Source organism: Callithrix jacchus, chromosome 11, assembly GCF_049354715.1.
Source record: "Callithrix jacchus isolate 240 chromosome 11, calJac240_pri, whole genome shotgun sequence".
In the NCBI taxonomy this organism is placed as follows: domain Eukaryota; kingdom Metazoa; phylum Chordata; class Mammalia; order Primates; family Cebidae; genus Callithrix; species Callithrix jacchus.
Genome location: NC_133512.1, coordinates 109,547,068 through 109,566,444, shown reverse-complemented (window position 1 = coordinate 109,566,444; position 19,377 = coordinate 109,547,068). Strand labels below are relative to the sequence as shown.

The following is a 19,377-nucleotide window of genomic DNA, read 5'->3' as shown; positions in this document are numbered from 1 at the left end:
AACATGATGTTCACTCTCCTACCAAAATTCAACATAATGAAAATAATTAAGTTTTTAAAAAAAAGTAAAGTTCCACAAGGACACAGAGAAACGGAGAGTTAGAAAGAAATGTCTTCTAGAAGATGGAAAGTGAACTGACAAGTTATTACTCACCTATTAGCACAAAGAAAGCTATAATTCTCAGAGTAAAACCCAGAAAAGGCAAGCCAATTTGCATGGAACTCCTCGGAAAGGCTGAGGAATTGGAGGAGGAATTGGAAGTGTCATGGACTTCCTCCAAGGAAAAGAGAATATTTCTTATCCCCTCCTTCCCACTCAGCACACCCAAGAGAGGAGGAATTTTTTCTTGCTAGAGAAATTGAGAGAGGGCTCCTCAGACACTAGGGACTCAAGTAGGGAGGATTTGCAGGGTGGTGAGGGTGGTGGATAGGTAAATGTGAGTCTGCAAAGGGAGAATTGAGTGAAAGTCAACACCCACAATGAGATCTTTCTGTTCCCTGTTCCAAACTTGGCTCCCACGACACCTGCAGCAGGTGTATAGCCTCAGGAATAAGTCTGGGTGGTTCTATTCTGGAGATTCTGGGCAGCCCATGGGAAAAGCTTCCAGATGCTGACATCTGAGGATCATCCAACTGAACAGATCCGTGATCGTAGACACTCTGCAGTGGTGGGGAGCCACTACCAGACGAGTCTGGGCCACCCACAGATGGTGTCCTGTCAGTTCTTCAGAGCCTCATTCACATATGTGACCTGATGGCTACAGATCTCCTGCCATTGCAGGAAAGCCACCAATATGAAAGACAGGTCAGAGTACTCAATAAGGAAGAAAGAACTGCAAAATAAAGGAACATGACAAAAATAAGAAACAGCTACTGAGATTTTAAAATGTCACAGGAAAAAAAAAAGAAAACTCTTTGGTAAGATAAAAGATGAAGTTAAAGCAATCTCCCGGAATGTAGGTCAAAGGTAATGGAGAGATGAAAGTCAGAAAATCAGAGGATAAATTCAGGACATACAACTTCTAGCTAATAAGAGTTTCAAAAGAAAAGAAGAAAGGAGAGGAGAGAAGAGAAAAGAAGAGAAAAAGATAATAGTATACTTGTGGCTCCACTATGAATAGGATTTATAAAATCTTTATCATTTTAAAAGTGCAGTGGTTAAAAGAAGACTGGAGTCTGATTTACTTTGGTTTATAATCTGGCTCTACCAACTACTATCTCCATGACTTTGGAAAGTTAGTTAACCCAGGTCTCAATGTGCACATTTGCAAAACGGGAAGAGTAACAGTAACTGCTTTATATGGTTGCTATGAAGATTCGTTAACACATGTCTAAAGCACTTCGACAGTCTTGCACCTAGAGAATACATAATAAAGGTTAGCTATTATTTAAAATATTATATAATATTCCAGTATGGGAGTCCAAGGCAGAAGGATCACTTGAAGCCAGGACTCTAAGACCAGACTGGGCTACATAGCAAGACCCTGTACCTACAAAACAAACAAACCAAAAACAAATAATGATGTACATATACAAGGAAGCTACATAAAGAGGAAGTATGCTACATGGACACAAGATGTTAATATAAAATGGTACCATCTCATAGAACGATGATAATATTAGGTACTGATACTATCCTAATACCGATAGTATTAGGTACTGACCTAATACTATCATCTCGGGAAAACTGCAATTACTTTTGCACTAACCTAATAGATAATGTCTACAATTGGCAAACCAAGTGATCATAGCATAAACATAGTATTTGGAAACACGGATGTAAATAAATACCAGAAGGAAAAGCTAGAGAAATGGAAAGTTGCTGTGAGGGGAGCAGGACTCAATAGTGGGGAGGAAGTGAGGGATAAATGTGAATAATTCATTTTCAGAATCATTTAAAAACATACATATTTTAAATAGCTTCGTCACACTGAGCTGAAACTCAGAGGAATGACAATAGATGACTCTCAAGAAGCAGCTTCTGCAAAAGCTAAGCTCCAATTCTGAGCAAAGAATATCCTTTCCGGCTGCTTTACAACCAAACAAAAGGTAAGCAAAGGGCACATTTCCAGGGGAAAGGGGGGGCAACCTGACTGCACGCAGAGGCCCTGCGCAGAATCACGCTGCGCCTCATTACATAAGGTGCCCTGTATCTTTGCCCCATTCCGCCCTTCTCCGGCCCCGCTTTCCCTGTATCCTTGCCTTCCTCCTCCAGAGCCTACCTTCCTTGGGCTGCCTCCTTCACACTCAGGGACAAAAGAAATCGCAGCCGCTTGGCTGAATGGCTATCAAAATGTGTTCTGGAGTCTTCTGCAGTGGTATTAAATGCTCTATGTGGCAGCTTCATCAGAGAAACAAACTCTTACAGAGGAAGCGTTTCTTTTAGAAGATGAGATGTTGGCACTCTGTATTCTGAGGCACGTTGTAATAGTCATTGTCAGAGGTGCCAGCAGATGAAAATACCAGTCACTATAAGAGAATTCTGAAGAAGTCAGAAAAAAAAGTCAATTTTATCTTCTCAAAAAATAGAAAGTGGGTCAGGAAATTCTAAGACAGCATTTATGCATAGGGATTTCACATTCTGATTACGGAGCCCTACTACATGATAATAATCTCTTGCTGCTTCTGTGACATCCAAGGGAGACATGGGAGAAAATGCAAAAGAAGCCAGGCCATGTTAGACCCGGTAGATCAACTGTGACTGCGGCAGATCCAGTGATGGCAGTCAAGGGTAAAGTTCTGAAGGAAGAGTTTGGCCCCAAATGCCCCTGAAAATTTGGAACTAAAGTGAAAGCTATCTGAGTCAAAGAAATGGATGTCAAGGGAACTGGAAAGAACTGGATTTACCAGCAGGGGATCAAACTAGTACCATTCACTGAGTGACAACAATTAAGAATTAGTTTTATCACCAAAAGCAACTGCAACAAAAGCCAAAACTGACAAATAGTATCTAATTAAACTAACGAGCTCTGTGCAGCAAACGAAACTAGCATCAGAGTCAACAGGCAACCTACATGATGGGAGAAACTACCCATTTGACAAAGGTCTAATATCCAGAATCTACAGGGGACTTAAACAAATTTACAAGGAAAAAACAACCCATCCAAAAATGGGCAAAGGATCTGAACAGACACTTCTCAAAAGAAGACATTTATGCAGCCAACAAGCATATGGGGGAAAAAGCTCATCATCACTGATCACCACAAAAATGCAAAACAAAACCGCAATGAAATACTCTCTGATGCCAGTCATAATGGCAATTATTAAAAAATCAGGAAATAATAGATGCTGGTGAGGCTGTGGAGAAATAGAAACACTATTACACTGTTGGTAGGAGTGTAAATTAGTTCAACTGTTGTGGAAGACAGTGTGGCGATTCCTCAAGAATCTAGAACCAGAAATACCATTTGACCCAGTAGTCCTATTCCTGGGTATACACCCAAAGGATTATAAATCATTCTACTATAAAGACACATGCACATGTATGTTTACTGCAGCGCTATTTACAGTAGCAAAGATTTAGGACCAACCCAAATGCCCATCAGTGATAGACTGAATAAAGGAAATATGGGACGTATTCATCATGAAATACTATGCAGCCATTAAAAAGAATGAGATCGTGTCCTTTGCAGGGACATGGATTAAGCTGGAAGCCATCACTCTCAGCAAACTAACACAGAAACAGAAAACCAAACACTGCATGTTCTCACTCATACGTGGAAGTTAAACAACAAGAACACATGGACACAGGGAGGGGAACAACACATACCACGGCTAGTTGGTGGGGGAGAGGCAGGGGAGGAGGGAGGGCATTAGGACAAATATCTAATGCATGAGGGGCTTAAAACCTAGATGATGGGTTGATAGGTGCAGCAAACCACCATGGCATATGTATATCTATGTAACAAATTTGCACATTCTACACATGTGTCCCAAAACTTAAAGTAAAATAACATAAAATAAAAATTCGTTTCATAAAAATCAATAAATTATACTCAGTGGATTTTAGTAAAATATTGTAGGGCCTTTTTAGCTTATTTAAAATGTCAATATCATATTGTCTTGAAGTGAACCAAGAAAATCAGAAAGAGTCACCTACTTTACCTATGGTATATAAGGCAAGCCTGGAATGAGTAAGGAAGGACTGTGTAATCATCTGCTTCCATTTGGTATAATTCTCCTTCTTATTCCCAATCTGAGTTTACGTTTTATCTTTGCAATTATATTCATTCTTTTTTTTCTAGTTGAGATGGAGTCTTGCCTCTGTCGCCTAGGCTAGAGGTGCAGTGGTACCATTTCATTTCACAGTAACCTCTGCCTCCCAGGTTCAAGCAATTCTCTTGCCTCAGCCTCCTGAGTAGCTGGGATCACAGGTGTGTGCCGCCATGCCCAGCTAATTTTTGTATGTTTTTAGTAGAGACAGGGTTTCTCCATGTCAGCCAGGCTGGTCTCAAACCCCTGACCTCAGGTCATCCGCCTGCTTCAGCCTCCCAAAGTGCTGGGATTACAGGTGTGAGCTACCACACCTGGCCAACTTTCTTAAATCTCTAACAAAGCATTTCCCTACTACTTCCGAAAACAAGAGTCACATTGTGTCATATGTATTCCAGATACTTTTAGTGATGTGGAAATCACAAACGCATAAGTATGCCAGAAAGCAGTTTTGTACAAATTTAAGTAAATCTCTCTTAAACAAGACAAAGGAATAAACAGATACCAAAAAATATGCATCTTTATCTCAACAATATTTTAATGATATATTTCAATGATATTTTAAGAATCATAGTGACTTGATACAATTGTTGGTACACAAAGCGATGTTGCTACAATCTTCATGGAAAGTGTGGCCTCATTAACTACTGCACAATCTGACAGATTCATTCAAATATGTCTAACAGACCTTGGGTGAGTCTGGAAGCTTTGACAGTAAAACCAGAAGGACTCAGCCTGTGAGGGATGCTTGGTTTGTCTACAATTCGAAGTGGGAAATACCTTCTAATAAGACGACACTGTTCTTGGGAGTTACAGAATCATTAAAAGGCAGTGGAAATCTCTGGGTGTACGAATCGGCAGCTGTGGGCTTCTGGAAATAACGTCCTGGCACTTTACAAGACCGTGTTCCAATTCATAGCTAAGGCTACTGTACACTGTGTGCATTCGTGTCCATAAATAAAGTAGCAAAATGAAAATCATGACGGTTTTTAGGCCTCATTGTTTACAATGTCCTTCCTCATTCCAGACTCTTCCATGTTGGGAAAATTAAGGTCACAAGAAAATCTCAACTGTTCTTTTTCCACTAAATCCAAAATTATGATACAGAACTCTGCTGAAATACACACATCATAAAGGTAGAATCTTAAAACAAAAGCATGAAGAAAATGGAGAGGAAGATACTTAACTCCATGGCCACCTCTCTCTTAGCCAGCATCATGTTATTTAAATACTACCTGCCTTTGGTCTATTCTGTCTCCCAAGCTAGACTATGAATTCACATGCAAGAGCTATTCCTGACTCACTCTGGAGCCCTGAGTGACCAGCACAGTGTCTGACACAAGGCACTCAACAGATTTCACTTAAATTGGACTGGGCCTACTTAAGGGAGGTATCAAAAAGTATCAAATATATACATCTGGTTAGAAAAAAGAAGGCCTCACGATTTGGCTCTCTGCTCATTACCGGTGCATAGGAATGCTTGTGATTTTTGCACATTGATTTTGTATCCTGAGACTTTGCTGAAGTTGCTTATCTAGAACAGAAAACCAAACACGGCATGTTCTCACTCTTAAGTGGGTGTTGAACAATGAGAACACATGGACACAGGGAGGGTAACATCATACACAGGGGCCTGTCAGTGGGTGGGGGGCTAGGCAGGGATAGCAGGGGGTGGGGGGGGCAGGGGAGGGATAGCTGAGGGTGGGGGGATAGGGGAGGGATACCATTAGGAGAAAACCTAATGTAGATGATGGGGTGATGGATGCAGTAAAGCAACAGGGCACATGTATAACTATGTAACAAACCTGCATGTTCTGCACATGTACCCCAGAACTTAAAGTATAATAAAAAAAATAAAAAATAAAAAACATCCAAACTTTAAAAAAGAAAGCCTGCAGAATGGTTTATAATGAACAGCCTAAGCCCCCAGATCTGTTCCCCATCCTGCTCACTAAAAGCAACCACTCTTAACAATGAGAATTTAAGGTTTCATCGCTTGTATTGCTAATTCAAAAAAAAAAAAGAAGAAGGAAACGAATGCCAGTTTCAAATTATTCATGTCTTTTTACTTAAATAGACCCAAAATATTTGGAAACACTGTCAGCAGTTATTCCAAGTTGTTGTATTCTACATTCAACAAACATATATTGTTTGCATTAAAAGTAACGGCATTTCTGTTTTTGTACTTTCATCAACACAGACAAGCTTTCTTCCCCACTTAGGATGAAGAAGGTATAAGTCAGTGTGACCCTAGAATTAGTGGGGACAGAGCACATCAGAACTAGACAATGGGGGTGGAGAGAGGAAGGGTGAGTCAGTGTCACAATGGAATAAGCTGCTCTACGAGTTACTGTTGTAGGAAGACGGTGAATTGCCAGATGCAGAAATCCACTCCCTTTTTTGCTTACTTCTCAGCAAGTGACGCTCTGTACAAGAAAGGACCCATGGGTCAATAGCATTATACCACATTTTACTTCTACAAACTGTACCAAAGCAACTGCATGCTTCACCAAACAGTCCTCTTATTCTGAACCAGTAAAATAATCTGCAAAATCCCTTAGAATTATTTATAATGGTACGTATTTCACGTTAGCAAACACAAATGCATAAAACAGTACCACATTTATAGCACAGAGGGGTAGGAAAAACTCTGCAAAGACATGACACTTTGGGAAAACCCTCACACCAGTCAGAGTGAATAAATAATGAACTTGCCAAGAAGATACTCTCAGGCGCTTAGCCAAAGAAACACATTACTGCCTTAGAATGTTGGCCCTTGAAGAGGTATTCTGGTCCCCAGGATAAGCTGGAGCCCTGAAACCCGGTGATCCTGAGAGACCCTCCTCTGAGGATGCTTTAATAGATCGGTGGGGGCACATAGGAATTGACAGACAAGATGTTGATCGGGGAGCTGAACTGAAAAGGCAGCTGTAAGTCAAGAAAAGACAAGAGCCCAATTCAGAAAAATTCTGTTGGCAGGATTCAAATTTATCTACTACAAGAAGATCATATTGTACATAAGGTGAAGGAGAATCCAAGTTCTAGAAGGAAAAACAAGCCAATAACAACAACCAAAATACAAAACAAAAATAAAAAATAGAAACAAACGTTTTCCAAATATGAGCAAGGTTTTACAAAGTTAATCTGAATGAGCCCTTGTTATAATACTAACCTGTAGACATTATTTTCATTTTATAGATGAGAAGACTGAGGCTTACAGAGGCTATAGAGCCTGCTGAGGGCCACAGAAGTAGTAAAGTGATTCAAATCCAAGGCTGCCTGACTCTATATCCGTGTTCCTTCTATTATAACAAGGCAGATGTCTACAAGGTGAGGAAAATCATATATCTAAATCCATAGATATTATGTATGGTAATACTTCTGAGGTTCACAAACAAGCAAGTGTGCATCAATGAGATGTCACCAAAGTTTTTCAGTCACTTAAACTTACTTAACTGGGTCCCTTGTAATATTTCCTGGGTGACTAATTTGGCCGGTGGTTTTAAAATTTTAAAATCTAACAGACTCAAGATTGAATAAAAAAGAACTTATGGTCATAATTACAGCAACATGAAAAGGTACATTAAAAACATTTTCACTGTTGGAAAAGGGGCAATTCATGTTAGCTCCTATTTTCCAAACTGCTTAAAAAAACGAACTTTGAAATAGGTCAAAGAGAGATTTTCTTAGAAGGTTACATGTTTGTGAAAACAGAGGAAACCAAACATTTCCATGCAATTTCCACTATACTAAATCAACTCAGAAGGTTATTTTCCCCGACTGTAAAAAAATTAAAATGTCCACCTTTATGTGAATGAGGATAATAAAGTTGCATCCACTATTCTCCTTGTATTAATGTGTCTGCAACACCCACATTTCCCGTTACCCTCCCCCAACACACACACCAAGTAAAAAATAAAATTGAACTCAACCTTCGCCCCATCCAGGGGTGTTTTTCCTTCCAGCGGTCCCACATTCTGAGTTGCTAGCGGTAGTCAAGCACTCAAGAAGCCTCCCTTACTGAGTGCCATCTCCTCCAAAAAGACCACCTGATTTGTGGCGAAACATGGCCCGCCAGGTAGAGTAACAGCTACACCCTGCCTTCTGTCCTCCTGTGAGCAGCCCTTTTCTCTTCCTGCCCCTCTTGTGCTCAGGTCCTATATGAAAAGGAGGAGGGAAGGGCTTAAAGGAGAATGAGAAGGACAAGCAGGAGTCAAGATTTCTGTGACGTCACAGGACTGTTATGAGTGGCTGCTAACCATTTCTGAAAAGACATGAAAATTCTTCATCTGCCTCAATATCTATAAGCTGCTCACAAGTCTTTCCATTCAGCAGTTTTTCCAGGCAGGTCTTCTCACACGGCTTTTTTTTTTCTTTTCTTTTTTATTTTTTTTAACACACTAAGCTGACTCAGACTCACAGGCAGAAGTTCTGACTCATTTTTCTTTTCTTTTTTTTTAGACTCCTTGAGTCCTGAAAAGGTATGCTCCACAGGGCATCATTAGTTCTTCTCATATAAGTGGGGAAAACCAGTCCAAAGATTAAGTCATGAAGCTATGATCTTTAACTTAGAAAAATGCAAAATATTCTTAGGAGGACCACAACAAAACAACGATGACAATTAAAAAGTTGTTTCAAAATTTGATAGGCAGGCACTCATTCCATACAAGGAAACTGACTTCGCTGGACCACCAGCCCTTCTTCTTCTCCTCTACTTTCTACCGAGGTACCTCTGCCATTCCCCTGTCTTGCCTACCTGAGGGTATGTGGCTATATACCTTCATGGTGCCAAATTCTCAAATGAATTTTAGAATTAATGAAGTGCTCACCTGTGTTTGCATCTGTATTTATATTTTCAGGTGATAATATGTATGTTGGTGCATGTGCTCACACGATGTGTGTAGTGTTACTGATAAGTGGGCAAATTGTTGATTGGCACATCTACTCTGAACTGACAATTCCTCATCTATAAGTCTATCTTACAACAGTATTTACTGAAGCAGACAAAGATGTAAGAGAATGTTTTAGCAACATTATGTGTAATACCAAAACAGTAGAAACATTTAAACAGTAGGGAACTTGCTAAATACACTTATATCCATGTTATGAATACTATCCTATCATTAGATACAGTAAAGTAGATTTATTATATTCTCACAGGGAGAGATATCAAAAGCATATTCTTAAATAAAAGAAGCAAGTGGCAGTACAATGCAATGAGTGAATCAGAGGAATAGATTGATGTGTTTCCGTGTTTCAAATCACGGTTGATACAAGGCCATCACTTAGCTACCGACAGCTACATCAAAAAAAAAAAAGATCATACCCATTAAAAATCAATAAAAGCTTTGAAAATTATTGGACTAGTTTGATAAATGATTTAGCTTCTAACATAGATCACCTGGTAGGCAATTACATAGAGTTTGGCCTGCTTAAAGAATGGAACATATTTTTCAGTGCTAAGTTTTATATTACCATGCAGTGGTTAAACATTTTTATCATCGTCTTACTATGTGTATGTGTTTATTCATAGATGCTTAGAAAAAATATAGAAGGATACACAACACAGAAAATGGTTATGTATGGTTACCTCTGAGGGTGGGGGAAGAGGTGTATTGGGGGCAGGTGTCCTTAAAGAAGAAACTTCAGTTTTTATTTTATATTATCTATTTCATAAAACCATGCAATCAACCATCTATGATTGGTACAGGACAATTTAATGGAAGAAGCGGATTATCAGTGTCTTAAAGAATGACAATAGGAGAAAGCCCTTGGGATAAATGACAGATATTTAAGGGGGCAGGTTTACGTGGAAGAGGCTCAAAGCAAAAGTAGAATGGAGAAGAAGAAGCAAAATACAAGAGAAAAGGAAGAGTAATGAGATAATAAATTGTAAGAAAAGGCCTTTTAAAAAGGCTAAATACAAGTTGATGACCTTTGTGATACTAAAATATAAAAGAAAATAGGAAAATATGAAAGTATGAGTAGCCCACTTCAATAAAGCCCAGACATTTTCCCCAATTAGTTGGTGCTTTGAACTGACTTTTGAAGGACTAGGAGTCAGCCGAACTACAAAGAACATAGAGGCATTTTAGTCAGGGGCATGATATAAGCCCAAAATGGGGAGACTTTTAAGGGAAGGGTATGTCTAGAGAATGCCAGATGGTTCAATAGGCCAGAGAGTGCATGGGATAAGTGAGGAGGAATCTAAAAAAGAGTAAGAGAGCAGAGAGAAAGCAATGAAGAGTCATTGATGGGCTTTCAACCAGAACATGGTTTGCTCCAGTTGCTTTTTTGAAAGGATTAGTTGGGGGACAATGGGCAGGTGCGTTAGAGGGAGATCAAAGAGAAGGCAAGAAGGAAGTGCTCTGTCTTCTGTTAACAGCAAAGCAGCTAGGTCAGAACGATTGTTCCACAGGTACAATTTTTAGATCTGGACAATTAAAAAAAAAAAAAGACTCAAAGGCACTACAAAGTGATCATGGTTAGGCAAAATCTGAAGCAGAGATCACCATTAAAAGACAAAGTACAATAAATAAAATTTGCAAGTTTGTAAATATTTGCCTGTGAGCACTCCCAATTTGCACATGGCTGGGGCTGTGTAAAGCCTCAGTTTCCTTACTTGATCAAGATATCAGATAACTTAAGGGAAGGCAAAACTGCAGAAAGTTAGGGGGAATATGTTGAATAGGGAGAAGTCATGAAGGCAGTGAGCCCTAAAATCTGCAAATAAATCTTCTCTCTCCCAAATCACTGGCTGAAAAAAAACTATACATAAAAGTTAATCTTCTAAGTTAATAAAATCCCAATCATAACTACAGCAGAGCTTTTGAAAATAAAAATTGACATGTTAATTCTAAAATTTATTTGGAAATGTAAAGAATCCAGAATACTTAATCTTGAAAACAGAAAAATGATGGAGAACTTATACCACATGACTTGAAATTGACTTTAAACCTACAGCGTGGTACTGCCATAAAGATAGAAAAATAGATTAACAGAACAGAATAGAGAGTCCAGGAATGGTTCAAGTCTATTGTCAATTGACTTTTGAAAAAGTCACCAAAGAAATTCAATAAAGCAAAGAGAGTCATTTCAACAAATTATGCTGGAACAGCTAGATGTCCATATGGAAAAAAATGAACCTCAACCTCTATCTTACAGCATAAAAATTAATTCAAGATGAATCACAGATCTAAGTGTGAAAGCTAACATATAAAATTTTTAGAAGAAAACAGAAGATCTTCGTGACTTGCAGACAAGTAAAGATTTCTCAGAAAGACATAGAAAACAATATCATTTTTAAAAATCAAAAAATTTTGCTTACAAAAATCACCTTAAGAAAATTAATAGGCATGCTTTAGACTGGAAAAAAAAATTACCAACCATGAGTCTGATAAACTATTTGTATCCAGAATTTTTTTAAGTCCTGCAACTACTAATAAACATTTTTAAACAATTAAAAATAGTGAAAAGTAAAACTTGAACAGACATTTGACAAAAGAATTACCCAGTCTGGGCCGGGCGTGGTGGCTCAAGTCTGTAATCCCAGCACTTTGGGAGGCTGACGTGGGTGGATCACGAGGTCAAGAGATCAAGACCATCCTGGTCAACATGGTGAAACCCTCGTCTCTACTAAAAATACAAAAAATTAGCTGGGCATGGTGGCGCGTGCCTGTAATCCCAGCTACTCAGGAGGCTGAGGCAGGAGAATTGCCTGAACCCAGGAGGCAGAGGTTGCGGTGAGCCGAGATCGCACCATTGCACTGCAGCCTGGGTAACAAGAGCAAAACTCCATTTCAAAAAAAAAAAAGAATTACCCAGTCTGGGTACCATGTTGTAGCTGCACAAAACAGACTAAGACAGTTTATAAGTTTTACTTAAAGTCTATAAATTCATCATTATCATAAAGGGGGAGTGGAAATGCAAAGCTAGGTAATAGCAACATGGGGGTGCATTACACTATTTTGTGTCCTTTGTCTATATTTGAAATTAGCAGTATAAGTTGTGTTTTAAAATGAAACTGCAGTCATTCGGTGAGAGATGATGAAGGACTGCAGTAAGAAAGTATTAGTAAAGACAGAGAAAATAAAATGAGTCTGACTGCTGTTCAGGAGATGATCTGTGAATGATATGCTGAATCAATGTGAGAGATGAGAAAGAAGATAATTCATGGATTCCAAGTCATTCATAACAGAACTGTTTTTCCATGTCACTGGTTTTCATAGCAGTCCTGTATACTTACCAATACTATTTTTAAAGACGGCCATAAACATCACCAGATTGCTAACATGGCATGGTTGACAAGAGCTTAAGAATCTGTAGATGACTCCCAGGTTTCTGATTTAAACAACTAAGGGTTTCTAAGTACCATTTATTAACACTAAAGAGAAATTACATAAAGGTATACAGATATTCAGAATGAGGAATGAGATTTAGAGTAATGATGATGTGAATTAAGCTTGTAATACTTTGATCAGAGAACTACAGTAAACTCTCAGATATACGGATTTGCATCTCAGAAAGAGGTCTGGGCTACAAAGACAGATTTGGGAGTCATGAGCATAGAGGAAATCAGTCACTATAAGCAATTCCTGTTAGATGCACAGCTCCTCATCTAAGGGCACCCTGGAAAAGAAAGGAAGTCTAAGGAAGGTGAAAATACGACCTTCATAAAGAAAGCGTGGTTTCACTTTGTCATCCATTCAATCTGTCCCTGGATGCAGCCAATCCTATAACCATGTAACAGAATTCTTTCTGCAACTAGTTGGAAAAGGTTTTTTTTTTAATGAGGGTAGAAAAACGATGCTTGTGTAATGTGATGTTTCAGTGAATATTTTCTTTGCAGCATCAAGAAATGATTTTTTTAAAAGAGCTAGACTCCTTGCAAAATTTACCAATAAAAGTTATAAAATGTTTATAAAACTAATCATTCCTTAAAAGGATCAATAATTGGACATTTTTGCAGGGATTTTTCAAGGAAGCTATTGATGTGCCGAGAGTCCACTCCCCCTCAACCAAGGAGAGTCAGTGGTTAGTCTTGCTTTCTGCTTCAACTCAAGTCAAGAGAGAGGGCCTTTAAAGAGGCAGACAGAGGGCTTCGCATCTGTCCTCAGCAGTTCATGCAGTTTGGGAGACAAGTAGATTTGTATCTGAATCCCATCTGACATCTAGATATGATAGCATCTAGGCTTGCTGGCTGTTTTGTTGGTGGATCTAGGAGACATGGTCACACTCCCAGAGTTTGCAGAAGCAAAGGATGCTTGGTTGTCTCCCATGAACGAGGCGTGGGCTATGCACCAGAGACAGCCATATCAGCATTGTTCAGGTACTACCCAAAAGACATAGCAGAAATTAGTTGGAGGTGTGGCCAAGAACCTAAGGGTCAGGAAAGGTGACCCCCAGTAGCAATACATTGTTTATGTCTCAGAGAACTACAAATACGAGATCCTCAGCAACGGGGGGAGGGTATTCTTTTTGTGCAAAGAATACACAAAGGAACTCCACAGAGAAGTCAACTTACATATCTGCTAGACTCAGAAAGCACTGAAACTAGACCAACAATTCATCAGCAGTAAAGTAAGCACTTTACTGTTTCTCTTATATTTCCTCCCTCCTCCTCTCTCTCAACCCAACTTAGTGGGGTCTGAGACTGAGGCTAGCCGAGAGAAGAGAAGGGGTGAAGGAATGCTGAGGAGAAAAAGGGAAGCTGTCCACTCTCCTTCCCTGACTGCAGGGCTGGGGTGGGCCCACGCTGGAGGAGGGAAGAAAGCGCAATTCTAAATCAAGTCCAGTGTTTTTGCTATCATGTGATGCTGGATGTTTCAGGTACTGAATTATCTGGTGTTTTAACCTGAATGATTTTTTTTTTTTTAATTATCGCCTAAGAGTGACTGGAATTACCAGGAAAGGACATGCCCCACTGTGCAGGTTTAAAGAATAAATGGAGGGAGAGAGCAACGCTGTTTGATGATGGCATACTATGAGCTGAGCATGGTCATCCCAAGTGCTATATTTTAATAATAGCAGTGAATCCTCAATCTGTCAAAATGTCTCTAAATATTTTGGTCACAGCTATCAATTAAGATAGTGGATAGGAGGCCAGACTAGTTTGCAGCTCCTGCTGGGACAGACAGAGCAGTGTATGGAGACTCGCATCATGAACTTTTGCTCCAAGAACTACTATAGGAACATACCAGGAAAGCTGAGAGAATCCAAAGACCCCCTTTGAAGGAACTAGATAACCTCTGCAGGCTCCGTGAGACACCAAAAAACTGTGAGTCTGCTTACTTTCTCAATGGGGAGGCTCATGATCTGAGACAGGTTCTCAGCCCTGGTCACTGGCTGCCTGGAAATAGACTCAGTGCTGGTGGTGAGGGCACAATGGGAGTGAGAAGTCATTAGGACTGCAGGCTGCATGGAAGCTGGGTGAGGTCTGTGACTGCCGGCTTTCCCCCATATCCCTGACAACCTCTATGGCTCAGCAGAGGCAGTCATAACCTCCCTGGGAACATAACTCCATTGGCCTGGGAACCACACCCCAATCTCCCACAGCAGCCACAGTGAACTCTGCCCCAAGGGCTCACTGAGCTAAGACATGCCTAGCCCTGTCCTGACCTGGTGGTATTTCTCTACCTGCACTGGTAGACAAAGACAAAGGTCATAATTTCTTGGGAGCTCTATGTCCCTGTCCACCACCTGAGAAACCTGAATACTAGCCAGGTGTCCCTGGGGCAAGTTTGCATCCTCCCTATAGGCCCACAGCTGATGCACTCTTGAAAGTGTCACCTGCTGGCTGAAGGCCAACAAACACAAAACCAGCACACTAAACAAAAACACAACCAAGGACTCTCACAGAGTCCACTTCATTTCTCTATCACCTCCACTGGAGCAGGTGCTGGTATCTACAAGTGAAAGACCTAAAGATGGTTCACCTCACAGGACTCATTGCAGACACTCCCCAGTACCAGCCCAGAGCTGTGTAGCTCCACTTGGTGGCCAACAAAACAATCACTACAGTTCAGCTCTCAGGAAACCCCATTCCTAGGGAAAAGGGGAGAACATCACATCAAGGGAGCACTCCATGGGACAAAAGAATCTAAACAGCAGCCCTTGAAGCCCAGATCTTCCCTTTGACATAGTCTACCCAAATGAGAAGGAACCAGAAAAACAATTCTGGTAATATGATAAAACAACATTCTTTCACACCCCCAAAATCAGACCAGCTCACCAGCAATGGATCCAAACCAAGAAAAAATCTCTGAATTGCCAAAAAAAGAATTCAGAAGGTCAATTATTAAGCTAATCAAGGAGGTACCAGAGAAAGGTGTAGTCAAACTAAAAGAAATCAAAAACATAATACTGGACATGAAAGGAAAATTCTTCAATGAAATAGATTGCATAAATAAGAAACATCACAACTTCTGGAAATCAAGGACACACAGAGGAATGCAAAATGCATTGGAAAGTCTCAGCAACAGAATCAAACAAGCAAAAGAAAGAACTTCAAAGCTTGAAGACAAGGCTTTCAAATTAACCCAAGATGTCAAAGACAAAGAAAAAAGAATTTTAAAAAATGAACAAAGCCTCCAAGAAGTTTGAGACTATGTTAAAAAAACAAACCGGGCCGGGCGCGGTGGCTCATGCCTGTAATGCCAGCACTTTGGGAGGCTGAGGTGGGTAGATCATGAGGTCAAGAGATTGGGACCATTCTGGTCAACATGGTGAAACCCCTGTCTCTACTAAAAATATAAAAAATTAGCTGGACACGGTGGCACATGCCTGTAATTCCAGCTACTCAGGAGGCTGAGGCAGGAGAATTGCTTGAACCCAGGAGGTGGAGGTTGCGGTGAGCCGAGATCACGCCATCGCACTCCAGCCTGGGTGAAAAGAGCGAAACTCCATCTCAAAAAAAAAAAAACAAAAAAAAAAACCTAAGAATAATTGGTGTTCCTGAGGAATAAGAGAAATCTAAAAGTTTGGAAAACATATTTGAGGAAATAACAGAGGAAAACTTTCCAGCTAGAGATCTAGACATTCAAATACATGAAGCTCAAAGAACACCTGGGAAATCCATCATGAAAAGCTCATTGTCTAGGCACATAGTTGTCAGGTTATCTAAAGTCAAGACAAAGAAAAGAGTCTTAAGAGCTATGAGGCAAAAGCATCAGGTAACCTATAAAGAAGAACCTATCAGATTAACAGCAGGTTTCTCAGCAGAAATCCTATAAGCTGGAAGGGATTGGAGTCCTACTTTTAGCCTCCTTAAACAAAATAGTTACCAGGCAAGAATTTTGTATCCAGCAAAACTAAGCTTCATAAATGAAGGAAAGGTACAAACTTTTCCAGACAAACAAACGCTGAGATAATTTGCCACTTCCTAGTCAGCACTACAAGAATTGCTAAAAGGAGCTCTAAATCTTGAAACAAATTCTCAAAAGACACCAAAATACAACCTCCTTAAATCATAAATCTCACAGGACCTATAAAACAGTAACACAATGAAAAAAACACAAGGTATTCAGGCAACAAATAGCATGATGAATAGAATAGTATTTCACATCTCAATACTAACATTGAATGTAAATGGCCTAAATGCTTCACTTAAAAGATACAGAATGGCAGAATGAATAAGAATTCACCAACCAAGTTTCTAACACATAAGGACTCACATAAACTTGAGGTAAAGGTGGGGAAAAAGATATTCCATACAACTGCACACTAAAAACCAGCAGTAGTAACTATTCCTATAGCAGGCAAAACAAACTATCAAGTGACAGCAGTTAAAGACAAAGAGGGACATTGTATAATGATAAAAACACTAGTCCAACAGAAAAATAGCACAATTTTAAATGCACATGCACCTAACACTGGAAATCCCAAATTTATAAAACAATTACTACTAGACCTAAGAAATGAGATAGAATGGCAATACAATAGCAGTGGTGGACTTTAATACTCCACTGACCGCACTAGGCAGGTCATCAAGAAAGAAAGTGAACAAAGAAACCATGGATTTAAACTATACTCTACAACAAATGAACTTAACAGATACTTATAGAACATTCTACTCAATAACTGTAGAATATATATTCTATTCATCAGCATATGGAACATTCTCCAAGATAGGCCACAAACAAGTCTTGGTAAATTTAAGAAAATAGAAATTATATCAAGTACTCTCTCAGAACACAGCAGAATGAAACTGGAAATCAACTCCAAAAGAACCCCTCAAAACCATAAAAACACATGGAAATTAATTAACTTGCTTCTGAATGCATTAGGTAAACAAATCAAGATGGAAATTTAAAAATTCTTTGAACTGAATGATAATAGTAACACAACCTGTCAAAAACCTCTGGGATACAGCAAAAGCAGTGCTAAGAGGAAAGTTCATAGCATTAAATGCCTGTATCAAAAAGTCTGAAAGAGCACAAATAGAATATTTAAGGTCACACCTCTCAGAACTGGAGAAACAAGAACAATCAAAACTCAAACCCAGCAGGAGAAAAGAAATAACAAAGATCAGAGCAGAACTAAATGAAATTGAAACCACAACAACAACAAAAATACAAAAGACAAATGAAACAAAAAGCTGTTTCTTTGAAAATATAAATAAAATTGATAGACCCTTAGTGAGATTAACCAAGGAAAGAAGTGAGAAGATCCAAATAAGCTCAATTTGAAACAAAATGGGAGACATTACAACGGATACCATGGAAATACAAGGCTACTATGAACACCTTTACATGCACAAACTAGAAAACCTAGAGGAGATAAATTTCAGGATAAATTCCTGAAAATATACAACCATCCTAGATTAAACCAGGAAGATGTAGAATCTCTGAACAGACCAATAACAGGCAGCAAGACTGAAATAGTAACTTAAAAACTGCCAACAAAGAAAGTCCAGGACCAGACAAATTCAGAGCTGAATTCTATCAGACATTCAAAGAAAACTAGTACCAATCCTATTGACACTATTCCATAAGATAGAGAAAGAGGGAATCCTCCCTAAATCAGTATATGGAGCCAGTATCATCGTAATACCCAAAGCAGGGAAGGACATAACAAAAACATAAAACTATAGACCTATACCTTGATCAACATAGATGTAAAAATTCCCAACAAAATACTAGTGAATCAAATCCAACAGCATATCAAAAACATAATCCACCATGATCAAGTGTGCTTCATACCAGGGTTGCAGGGATGGTTTAACATATATGAGTCAATAAATGTGATACACCATAACAGAACTGAAAACAAAATCACATGATCATCTCAATAGATGCAGAGAAAGCATTTGACAAAGTCCAGCCTCTCTTTATGATTAAAACCCTCAGCAAAATCAGCATAGAAGGGACATAACTTCAGGTAATAATAAAAACCATCACCAGGCGCGGTGGCTCACGCCTGTAATCCCAGCACTTTGGGAGGCCGAGGTGGGTGGATCAGAAGTTCAAGAGATCGAGACCATCCTGGTAACATGGTGAAACCCCGTCTCTACTAAAAATACAAAAAAAATTAGCTGGACATGGTGGCATGTGCCTGTAATCCCAGCTACTCAGGAGGCTGAGGCAGGAGAATTGCCTGAACCCAGGAGGCGGAGGTTGCGGTGAGCCAAGATCGTGCCATTGCACTCCAGCCATGGAGAAATTGAAACCACAGCCATGCTCTTTAACAAGAGCAAAACTCCATCTCAAAAAAAATAAATAAATAAAAATAAAAATAAAAACCATCTATGACAAACCCACCACCTACATTATACTGAATAGGGAAAGGAAAATTTGAAAGCATTCCCCCTGAGAACTGGAACAAAACAAGAATGCCCTCTTTCACCACTTGTATTAAACACAGTACTAGCAGTTCTAGCTAGAGCAATCAGACAAGAGAAAGAAATAAAGGGCATCCATATTGGTAAAGAGGAAGCCAAACTATTGCTGTGTGCTGCTGATGATGATATACTCAGGAAACCCTAAAGACTCATCCAAAAAGCTCCAAGAACTGGTAAATGAATTCAGCAAAGTTTCAGGATACAAAATTTACATACACAAATCAGTAGCTCTGCTATACACCAACAGTGACCAAATTGAGAATCAAATCAAGAACTCTATCCCTTTCCTATTACCTGCAAAAAAATGAAATACTTAGGAATATACATAAC

At 39.4% G+C, this 19,377-nt stretch overlaps 1 protein-coding gene across 17 annotated transcripts in view; it reads right to left on the bottom strand.

Moving 5' to 3' along the window:
* Window positions 1-19,377, bottom strand: part of DGKI (diacylglycerol kinase iota) — a 448,494-nt gene that overhangs the window by 367,977 nt on the left and 61,140 nt on the right. The window contains exon 1 of one of the 17 annotated variants that reach the window (XM_035254669.3): window positions 8,144-8,374. The exons of the other annotated variants lie outside the window; for them this stretch is intronic. Coding sequence (XP_035110560.1) covers window positions 8,144-8,187 — 44 coding nt within the window. The 5' untranslated portion in view covers window positions 8,188-8,374. Of the gene's footprint in view, window positions 1-8,143; window positions 8,375-19,377 lie in introns of those variants that run through there. 17 annotated transcript variants of the gene reach the window in all.